Raw genomic sequence first — 12073 nt, forward strand, 5'->3', positions numbered from 1 at the left:
CAGGCTCCACACTCTCGGCAAAGTTACTTCGGCAAAGTTGACCGAAGTCCGAAGTACCCTCTCTACACACTCGTTCTACTTCGCGAGGAAGTGCGATACCGACAAAGAGCGGTGGGGTACCGACAAAGATCCCTTTGAATAGACCGACAGAGAGTGGAAGTAGAACAAAGTGAGGCAAAGTTACACAAGGTGGCCGTCTACACTCTCGTACTTGTTGAACCTCGATCGACTTCGGCGAGAGTGTGGAGCTCGCATAAGAAGTGAAATAACATGGAACGATGTTTGTTATTCTCTCGAAGCTTTTAAATTGTATATCAAGGCAACCATGTTAAACGGGCACCACACTCTCGGCGAAGTTACTTCGCCAAAGTTGACCGAAGTCCGAAATGCCACTCTACACACTCGTTCTACTTCGCGAGGAACACATTCAAGAGGTGCGATACCGACAAAGAACCCTTTGACTCGGACGCGCTGGACCGACAGATTTCGGAAGTAGAACGAAGTTAGACAAAGTTACACAAAGTGGCCGTCTACACTCTCGTACTTGTTGAACCTCGATCGACTTCGGCGAGAGTGTGGACGGCGTATTAAACGAAGATCAACTCTTTGACGAACTGGGAATTTTGAAAGACGTGGCTACAAGTGAAAAAATTGCTGAGTGGAACAGAGAAGAAAAAATAGTCAGGATCGATGGCTTAAAGTTTTTAAGTGTGTAGATCAATATTGAAACTGAAAAACTTACAAATATTATGCGAATTTATTTTTGTCTTCCGGGTACTAGTGCGGCTATCAAGCATTTATTTTCTGTAATAAATATTTATTATTTGACGTCGGAAAAGTGACAAATGTCCATATCCACTCTTAAGGCAGAGATGCTGGTGTACGCAAATTTTGATGAGACTTGTATGAAATGTTTCATTTACTTCAGTCGAAGCCGGACCTTCTTAAATTAATTTAAGTTCAGAAAAATATGAATAATGCAAAAAACCGGAAGAAGATGAGGCTATTCCAGGTCCCTCATCTAAAAACTCTTAATTACAGGCTTGTAACTTTTTCAAAGGTAATGTAATGTGTTATGTTTTTAATACATTTTTGTTTTTTGTACTTTTTTTTTCTTTAATAAGATATGGTCACCGTAAATATACCTTGTGTAAATGAATTTTCATATGATTTTGCCTTATTACAAGATACATTTTCCCTGCCTACTTTGAAAGTGAGGAGGGATCAGGCAGATCTCAAAATATTTTTTAAACTCATTAATAGCATGATTCGACTGTCCTTCATTGATTTCCACAATGTTGTTATCAGTTCCATTAAGAAACAGTTACTCGAGATATTTCTAATAGGCCTCAGATATAGTGTATTCATAACATTATTTTAGTTTTGTCTTTTGCCACAAGAAAAACACTGTTTTCTTTATACCATATACCTATATACCATTATACATGCACTAGATACTGTGGGTTATATGGATGGTGTTCTGAATAATAGTGTAACCCACATATCTGTTGTTCAGAGTAAATAAGCATAATGTATCTACCTACTTTTAAAAAATCACTGATATGATGCTTTACTGTCACATTTTTATATTTCAATAATTACAGGCTACCTTAAAAAACGTACAAAAGAAAAAAAATTCATTGCAAAAGTAACTTAAAGCCTTAGACAGTTTTTGCAAAATTTTAAAAATATAAGTTTGTTATTTTGCAATAACCGACTATCCCTCTGAAATGATAAATACAAAGAAAACACTGAGAATTCAATTTTATTACTAATAGTAAGTAAACGTTACTAATTAAGTTCTTGCTTGATTTGATCTTGATCAATTTCTAAACCTGGATTTAACCCAATTCCTTCCAAATCGTCTTCACAATATTTATAGTCGATGTTCAGAAATCCATAAATGTTATCTTGGGTAATTAACTTACATGAATAGTTAAGGTTCTTTATTTTTTTAGCGGACAGAAGTGTGCCATTTTGACACCTCAATGAACACTTCATTTTTAAGTCAAAATAAGTTTATAGGTACCTTGAGTAATAAAAATAATGGTCTTGAAGTAGGAACAACTATCAATTTGTAATTTTTTTGCTTTAAAATGTTACAATAAGAGCATAAATAACAACCTGTCACACATTTAAAACAATGAAAACCGGCTTACAAAGAGTTGCAACAAGCGTCTAACCCACATATACATAATGAAAACGTGGATTAGACTATTTTTACAAATTTTGGCATTCGTATTATTTGATAAATGTGGTTTAAAAGTTAGTTCGCAGATGCCGCCATCAGCATAGATGTGACTTATACCATTTTTGCTTGCTATAGTATGCATTATGGCACATTTACATATATCCAGTAACTGGGGACAGTCTCACTGGCATGAAAAATAGACCACCTTTCTATTTGAGACAGTGCTGGACTGGCACAAAAAAGATGTTTACATGATGCCACTACTATGCTAGCACTGCCTGCTAGCACTGCCGTGTCAGTGCGATTGGCACCAATTACTGGATACATGTAAACATGCCATTATGCTGCAGTTTGACACATCTAACATCATTTGTAAACAAATGTGGGTTAGACAGTTTTTACAAAACACCATCCATATATCATGAACTATTCTACTAAAATGTGTAGTGTGTAAAAAAAACTCTATGGTATAAAGAAAAACAGTGGTTTTCTTGTGGAAAAAGACAAAAACAAAATAATGTTATGGATATAGTTAATCTGTTAGTTAAGTTAAAACTTATATTTCAATCTGATTACACTATATCTACAATTTTCAATCTATATAAAGAGTTAAGATAATAGCCCTGATGGTATTTCATATAAGGCTATAATCACTTCTTAATGCCATTTTTGGGATACATGTCAATTCATTTATTATTTGTATACTATAATCCACAAGTCAGATGTAAATAAGATATTTTAAATTCAAACGCAATAACTTAATAATGAATTTTGAAATCGTATTTAAAAAATAATATCTACCAAAATTCAAAACATCTTTTGTTTACAGTATGTTAGGAAAACATTATTACCATTTATGTCACTTTGTTTTACAACATACAAAAAGAACATGCCCAATTAATTATTGCAATTACCCATCAAAAACTTAACTTTTAAATAAGTAAAAAAAGGATATAGATTATTACTGGTACTGCTTGTGCCACTTTTCCAACTTCTTCATCTGTTTGCATAATTTTTTTTATTCTTCCCTAAAATATGTGTAATTTTTAATAATATAAATTAAATGAATAAATAAACTTACAGCTGGAAATCTTGCATTATATTTTTTCTTTTTTGATGGCATATTTATATTAAATTTAAGGACTAAATTTAATGTCAACAAGCATACACTAGGTTATAATTTAGAAATTTTAATTTTTAATTGTTGGTACTCCATTATATAGACAATCCACATAAATTTCATGGCACAGAACACACAGAACCTTATAATCTGACAGAGCAGCATAGAAGACAAGACACATCAACAGTATGGTTGGTACAGTGTAAATACCGTTGGACGTCATTATCTACGTTAGAGATCTTTGACATTGCCAAATTACAAAAAATTCCTGTGTTCATTCTAACAAAAACGTTAGAAATACAAAACAAGAATTAGTAATAATTTTACGTTAAAGCAATTAGTAAAACAAATACTTATAATATTATACAAATCATACTTGTAGTAAATAATAAAAACAAATATAAAAGGTTTGTTGCAACACAACGAAAACCGCCATGAAACGATCACGAAACTGCGCGCAGATAGGAAAATAATACGTCCCATGGGTTATTTTCTTTACTGCGCAGTTTCGTGATCGTTTCATGACGGGTTTTCGTTGTGTTGGAACAAACCTAAAGTGTCAACATCGAACTGTCAAATAAGTTATACGCTGTGAGTTCGTACGTAGAGGGGATATACTACATTCGCTCTCGCGAGATTTTTTTTGACACTGACGTTAGTAATTTCTTTTTTGAAAAATTCAGTTGTCAGAAGTGACTGGAAATTACTACAAAACCAACGCACCTGCTCATATCCAATATTATTAATAGTAAACAGACATAAAAATAACATAAACCTTACGCCAATCAATATTTATTTATTTAAACCATTATAATGTATTGATAGCAAATGAGAAAATTATTTATTGTACAAAATAAAAATATTTTGTAGAAATAAACTTCACAAAATTTTATGAGATTAGTAGACACTCCCACTATTTCTAATAATTCTTCTTTTTTTAATGAAAGATTAAGTTGATTTGAGTTGATTTTAGCAGTTAATAGTGTGAGGTAGGAATTTTTGTGTTGTACGTTTCCTATTCCGAATGTCTCAAAAAAAAATCTCGCGAGAGCGAATGTAGTATATTTACAAATTCGCGAACGCCAGTAGTGACAAGTCTGTAAACCTTTACCGGAAATTTGACATAAATGTCAAAGTGATTAATTTAAAATTAAAATTAAAAACATTAATTATAAAAAATATTAGTTGGTCAACAGTGGCGGATATAGGAAAATATTTTGGGGGGGGGCCAATAACCGGGGAATCCGGGGGGGGGGGGTATGGAATAAGCAGAGGGGGGTTCGGGTATACTCCCACGAAAAAAAATTTAAAGAATTGGTATATTTTTATTTTAATTTAATATTTTAAGTTTACAACTTTATTACAACTTTTATATTTTAAGTTTACAACACAAAATCAAGGTTTCTTGGTACACTCGCAAACTTGTCAAGAACTTCTTCATTGCTTATTGCAAAGTCTCTGTGGATTGGTAAAAAAGGTTTCAATTGAAGCTTGTCTCTTCATAACGAAATGAGCTGAACTATATAACAACGGATAACAACAGACGAATAACAAATAAAGCAAACTCAACACCACTTAATTGCAGTTTGTAACTGACGCTTCTCTGAAAACAATCAACACAGCATGCGCCGAGAACGTTCCGCACAGCGTTGCCATATCGCTAAAATTAAAGCGGTAGTAAGTAAAATGTACTGGCTCCGTTAAGAACGACTCTGAGCAAAGTTGCCGTTTAGGGAGATCCCAAAAAAGGAAGGGGAGAATAATGCACGGACGTAAGTGAGGGGTTACCATAATTAGCACCTACTTCCGAGTCCGAGCTTTTTCCCCTTTTTCTTGTTTAATGTCTTAACAATTTTTCTATTACATATTTTTCAAAAATTTTGGAATTCATTTGACAATGATAATCTCCACTATAAAATAGTAGTGTAGGCTCTATAAACCAGTTATGCTCCTTGGATAAATCCTTCCGAACAGCCAGCATGCACAACAAACAGTATATTCGCTCCGAGCGTTAACAAAGTGTCAAAGCAAAATCGACCGACCTGCTCATGGTGGAGGTTTTTTAAAATTTTATAAGGACGCTTTGTGTATGTTTAAATGAGACATTTAAAAAAATGTCGTGTCACGCTAGTGATATTATGTATTAATATAAACAGAAAATAAAAACGCACTATAAATTCTTCACTTTCCAATATTGATTATCAGTTTGATTTTGTATGCATAACCTCACTATCGCAGTTTATGTCAATAAATATTTATTAACGAAAAGGAATATATTTCGTTGCACTATAAATTACAGTATAAATTAATAACTAATGAATTCTAACAATTGTATTCGGTTATTATCACTACAAAATAAAATATTCAAGTATAACAAAATAATCCCATAAGACTCAATGTTAAAACGTCCTTACAAAATCTGACAGCGTATCACGTGACTGTACGTAGAGGGGAGACGCACGGAGCCAATATCAATCTCCATAAAATCAATCAATCTCCATCCACTTCAATATTTTGTGTTAACTTGTATTTTTTAACTTCATCAACCATTTTTCATTTATTTATTTTTATTTCGGGAGGGGCCCGGGCCCCCTCGGCCCCCCCTTATATTCGCCCTTGTTGGTCAAAGCTGTGGTATATATTTTTACCTTAAATATGCTTACGTTTTAAATACTGAATTTAAGTTTTTTTAATGTTCTATTAATCTATTAATCCATGATACTATAAATAACAAGATAATATGTTGCACATCCGGAAGTCGTGACGTAACTGGAGACCGGCAAGTTCGTAATGGTTCGTAATCATTCGTAATGTCCCATTACTTTGAATTGTTCGCGGTTGTATTTTATATTTTATCTTTGACAGTATTTTGACTGGAATCTCGACACTAAAATCTTTTCGAATACATTGAAGTTTAATGTTATTTTGCTAATTGAATAATTTCATCACATAATGCATACAAATCCCATTTAACTTTAACAAGAATTCAAATTCAACTTCCGGTCTCCAGTTACGTAATCAATGCGCGAACTCGGACGTATTTGAGCTACGGGAAAATACTATCTCTTTATTTATAGTATCATGTATTAATCCATTAATCTTAGCGCCATCTACACGATGATTGTGAAAGTATCCGAAGTAAGAAATTCATATTTTGTCAATAGAACGTCAAAATGATTAGCAATATCTTAAAAAAATCCATTACAATTTAATTACTTTTTTGCGTTGTAAATATTAAGCGATAACAATTAAATAATAAATTTAAAAATTACCGGTGAAAGTTGAATAGTAGTCCGCTAGGAGCGACACCAGCGAAGCTCACAGCGTATAGTCGGTTCGATAAACTCAGACACAATTGGCCAGTGATTTTAGGAAGAAATTTTGACAATTTTGCCAAAACTAACCAAAAACAAAAAAATTACCTACCAAAATCACTAGCCAGTTGTGTCTGAGTTTAGCGAACCGACTATAATACCAATTTATGCCAAAATATCACCATTTCACTTAAGACCGCGTCCCACCGTCAAATAATTTGATCAAACTGGTTTGAGCAAACTGAAAGTGACAAGAAAGTGACAGTTAGTGACGTCACATCCTGAGTGTTCATTGTGGATAATAATGAAAAATTTTAATTTTAAATAAAGTACAAACAAGTTAGACAACTCAATACAAAAAAATTGATCAAACTAGACTGATAGTGAGAGCACAGATTTTTAGAATTTCAAAAAAACTGCAATTGTGACGTCACTTTGACGTACTTCCTCAAGTACGTCAAGTTTGCTCAAACTGTTTTATCAAATTATTTGATGGTGAAACGCGGCCTTTAGTGTGATCTTGACAAATGAGCTTCATAAAAATGCTTTACAATCCATTTATACAAATGAAACAAGTTATGGCGTATTTCAAGGCCGCGTCCCACCATCAAATAATTTGATCAAACTGGTTTGAGCAAACTGAAAGTGACAGTTAGTGACGTCACATCCTGAAGGCCGCGTCTCACCATCAAATAATTTGATCAAACAGTTTGAGCAAACTCCGGAAGTACGTCAAAGTAACGTCACAATTGCAGTTTTTTTGAAATTCTAAAAATCTGTGCTCTCACTATCAAGGCCGCGTCTCACCATCAAATAATTTGATCAAACAGTTTGAGCAAACTCCGGAAGTACGTCAAAGTGACGTCACAATTGCAGTTTTTTTGAAATTCTAAAAATCTGTGCTCTCACTATCAGTCTAATTTGATCAAATTCTTTGTATTGAGTTGTCTAACTTGTTTGTACTTTATTTAAAATTAAAATTTTTCATTATTATCCACAATGAACACTCAGGATGTGACGTCACTAACTGTCACTTTCTTGTCACTTTCAGTTTGCTCAAACCAGTTTGATCAAATTATTTGATGGTGGGACGCGGCCTTGAGTGTTCATTTGTGTCACTAACTGTCAAGTTTGATCAAATTATTTGATGGTGGGACGCGGCCTTTGATCAAATTTTTTGTTTTGAGTTGTTTAACTTGTTTGCACTTTATTTAGAATTAAAATTTTTCATTATTATCCACAATGAACACTCAGGATGTGACGTCACTAACTGTCACTTTCAGTTTGCTCAAACCAGTTTGATCAAATTATTTGATGGTGGGACGCGGCCTTGAGTGTTCATTGTGGATAATAATGAAAAATTTTAATTTTAAATAAAGTACAAACAAGTTACTCAATACAAAAAATTTGATCAAACTAGACTGATAGTGAGAGAACAGATTTTTAGAATTTCAAAAAAACTGCAATTGTGAAGGCCCCGTCTCACCATCAAATAATTGACAGTTATTTGATCAAACTTGACAGTTAGTGACACAAAGTGACAGTTAGTATGTATAGTTTGTGTCACTAGTCAAGTTTGACTGTCAAGTTTGATCAAATAACTGTCAATTATTTGATGGTGAGACGGAGTTTGCTCAAACTGTTTGATCAAATTATTTGATGGTGAGACGCGGCCTTCATTTTATATTAATAGAAATCGTAAAATATCGTGTATATAAAATATGTCTATGGTTTGTTTTTAAACCAGGAGGAGTAAACTAAAAAGACAGATCCGCACCTAACAAATTCAATAGAAAAATCACCAAATACATCTTTTTTGGTTGATCATATATCGACCTTCGACGGTAATCCATACATATTATATTAAACCAATACGTCGCCAAAGAGTTCTAAAAACAACTGTTTTTTTATATAAAAGTAGACTAAGGGCCGGTACTTTATGTCCCGGTTAAAACCTCGGTTAGCTAACCGAAGTTTAATCGGGACAGAAATATATGCATAACATGGACATAAACGCAATTGTACTTCATTGTACGCGATTATAATCATAAATAATTATAATAATAATTTTTAATTGCATTTATTACAGCGCAAAAGGCCCTAAGAAAGCTTCTGTCCCGATTAAACCCCGGTTAGCTAACCGAGGTTTAACCGTGACATAAAGTACCGATCCTAAATGGGCCGGTATTTTATGTCCCGGTTAAACCTCGGTTAGGTACCTCTTAAGGGCCTCTTGCGTTGTAATAAATGCAATCCAGATTTAGCCATACGGCTCACACTCCTTCTAAATAAATGCAATTATAATTATTATTATAATTATTTATGATTAATTGCGTTTATGTCTATGTTATGCATATATTTCTGTCCCGATTAAACCCCAGTTAGCTAAACTGAGATTAACCGGGACATAAAGTACCGGCCCTAAAAATCTAAAAATTAAAAGAATGACGCAGAATACACAAAAAAATCGCCGATATAACTTAATTAACCTATGAAATGCCAGTAGTGCCAAAATTCCATAAATGTCATTAGTGTTAAAATTGCACAACAGTGGAGTAAACTTCCCTGCGGTTGGACCAATTACAAACAAGCATTACGGCGCGGTAAATTTGAATTACTCCTCCTGGTTTAAAGACAGACCATAGTGGCTGTAATTCCAGTGTACTTGGCTAAACAATTTTAAGAACGAAGAGACCTTTGATTTAAATATTTTGTGTTGGTATCATGTAACGTCACTTGTTATGACGCGGATGACGTATAGAGGTATTTATACTGTACGAACCATACGTGTTTTTGACCTTTTTGATGGAACAAAGAAGGAAAATGATAGAGTAAAAAGCTAAAGAATAATAATTATGAAAACATAAAAGAATATCATTTGGAAAAACAAGCAACAAGCAAATTCGAAATATATTTTATGTCAAATGTCATCATGTCAACTCTGATTCAAATGTATGGAACATACCCTTCGCATGTTATTGATTTTATCTGTCATTGGATAACTTTTTAACCAATCAGAAAATCTTCAGTATTATTCGAAAAGATGGCTGCGTTGCCGTCTCCTACACAGGTAGGTTTATAATTTACCAAAAATAACTCGTTTTTCTTTAAAAATATACTGTTAAGTTCCGCAGTTGTTAGTGTAGAACGTTTATGTTTATGATATTGTTAAGTTTTGTATCCTTAATTACACGTTCAATGGATATATTGAGCAGGATGTTACAGTGGGCGGTAGAAGACTACTAAAATCAAACAAAATTTGTCCACCACTAAGCATTTCTAATTGTTTTAAAAATAATCTAGCTTAAATTTTTAATAAATAATTCCTTGTAGTTGTAAGAAAAATGTTTGTCACACCCTTGACATTTGGATAATGTCTTAACTACTTCAAAATATCAATAACAACATCAACATCTTACATAGGTATTTTTGATTAATTACCAGTGATTTCAATATTGTAGACAAATATATAATTACGTTGAAACCCCGATGGTATTGTCTTATACTATTAAATAGTTTTAATATTTTGGTCAAGGCATTGATACATAATTATTGATTATTTTATGATTATCAATTCATCTGGAGCCACAACTGAAAAATTCTATTAAAAAACTTCATAATTTTATTGTGTTGGCAGGGGTCAGATTTATTTTGAAAATATCCCAGCGTTATACTGAATAATTATACCAGTTTTAAACACTACACTCTTAGTTTTTAAGATATATACTGACAAAAATACAGTAGAGCCCCGCAAACCCGAACTAATTGGGGGGACAGCCTGTATGGATTCCAAAAAGTTTGGATTATCCGACAGTTAGCCTAACTATAGTCTGCTTTTAAACCAAGTGGAGTAATTCAAATTTTCTCGCCATAATGCTTGTTTGTAATTGGTCCAATGTCAGGCAGGTTTACTCCACTGTTATCAAATTTTAACACCAATGACATAAAATTTAGACACTATTGGCATTTCACAGGTTAATTAAGTTATATCAGCAATTTTTTGTATTTTCTGCGTTATTCCTTGAATTTTTAGATTTTCAGTCTGTTTTTATATAAAAAAATTGTTTTTAGAACTTTTTAGCGACGTATTAGTATAATATATTTATGGATTACCGTCAAAGGCTTATATAAGATCAACCAAAAAAGAAGATGTATTTGGTGATATTTCTAGTAACTTTCTTGAGTGTGAATCTGTCTTTTTAGTTTACTCCTCTTGGTTTAAAAACAAAGCTTCATAATTCAAAGCTTGTCGTTGTCGTTGAGTTGCTGCACCTGTCTCACTCTCTCCCTCTTCTACCCATCTCAGATTTATGTCACTGATGTTTGCAGGTAGTCTTTGTTATATTTTTCCCTTTCAGAGTTTTTAATAGAATCAATTATAATTATGGCGCTTCCACCGTGAGCTCTACCGTCTGCGTGTTTTGTATGGTATGATATTGAAATTGTTTGTGTTTAGTCGCTAACTCACTGGCTAGATTTACAATTTGTAGAAGGTCCATTTTTCCACGCTCCATTACAAGATGACCTCCTAGAAGTCGTGTAACAATAGGATGAGAAAAAATGAAGATGAAAGTCAATTACAGAATGGATTGAGGCTGACGACAATGGGCACCAAGAATTTATGGATGAAGACATTGTAGACTTGGTTCAACCTCAAGAGGAACCCTAATGAAGATGAAGAAAGCATGGAAGAAGTTTCCCTGCCATATCAAGTGTCACACACAGATGCCACTAAAGCTCTGAGTGTGGCTCTATATTACGTTGAGCAGAACTCTGCTGCGTTACTGGGCATTGTAATGTTTATGTTTAAGTGGTTTAACATCCCTGCGTCAATTCGCTACACTTCCATGTGTCACAAGAAAGTGACTGACTTCTTTAAGAATGCTCCTTAGGGCTGCAAACATTCTTGCAAGAGTGTGGACAATATTGTTGAACTCAGATTGACTGCAAAAAAACTGACAAGTTTATTTTTAACCTTTATAAGCACTATGTATCAAGTATGTATTCATTTTTAAGAAATTTTAAATGTCAGATCCATTAATCCTAGATTGTTCAATCTTCTGGTTTCACTGTGTATAATAAACATGTTACTAAGTTTTTGTCTTGAGTTTTTAAATTTTTTTCACTTTCTGTTGGTTCAGATTTGTCAAACGCTCGGATTAGAGAGGTTCGGTTTTGCAGGGTTCTACTGTATTGCACATTTTGAAATTATCATATAAATCTGATATGAGCTGTCTGGTGTCCAATATAATTTTTAAATTGAATTGCATCAAGGTAGGTATTCACTATTCTAATTAGCACGAATCTATCATATCTTCTAATGGCAAGACATGATCATCTAAAATGTTTTTAATTTACATGTCAATTGTCATTCACCTAATCACCTCCACAAGTTCGGTATGTCTTTTCCAAGAAATACCACTCCATAGCACTGTGCCGCCACCACCA

At 33.4% G+C, this 12073-nt stretch overlaps 2 protein-coding genes across 9 annotated transcripts in view; one reads left to right on the top strand and one right to left on the bottom strand.

Moving 5' to 3' along the window:
- Positions 1 to 3416, bottom strand: part of LOC114337353 (dr1-associated corepressor) — a 30752-nt gene extending 27336 nt beyond the window's left edge. For both annotated transcript variants that reach the window (XM_028287761.1, XM_028287762.1), the window contains exons 1-2: positions 3273 to 3416; positions 3147 to 3219 (exon numbers count right to left, since the gene is read on the bottom strand). In XM_028287761.1, coding sequence (XP_028143562.1) covers positions 3147 to 3219; positions 3273 to 3314 — 115 coding nt within the window. In that variant the 5' untranslated portion in view covers positions 3315 to 3416. The remainder of the gene's footprint in view (positions 1 to 3146; positions 3220 to 3272) is intronic.
- A 6212-nt stretch (positions 3417 to 9628) lies between these two features.
- Positions 9629 to 12073, top strand: part of LOC114339223 (epidermal growth factor receptor substrate 15-like 1) — a 190712-nt gene continuing 188267 nt past the window's right edge. For all 7 annotated transcript variants that reach the window (XM_050654104.1, XM_050654107.1, XM_050654105.1 and 4 more), the window contains exon 1: positions 9629 to 9695. In XM_050654104.1, the coding sequence (XP_050510061.1) occupies positions 9669 to 9695 (27 nt within the window). In that variant the 5' untranslated portion in view covers positions 9629 to 9668. The remainder of the gene's footprint in view (positions 9696 to 12073) is intronic.

Source organism: Diabrotica virgifera, chromosome 6 (assembly GCF_917563875.1).
Source record: "Diabrotica virgifera virgifera chromosome 6, PGI_DIABVI_V3a".
Classification (NCBI taxonomy): Eukaryota; Metazoa; Arthropoda; class Insecta; order Coleoptera; family Chrysomelidae; genus Diabrotica; species Diabrotica virgifera.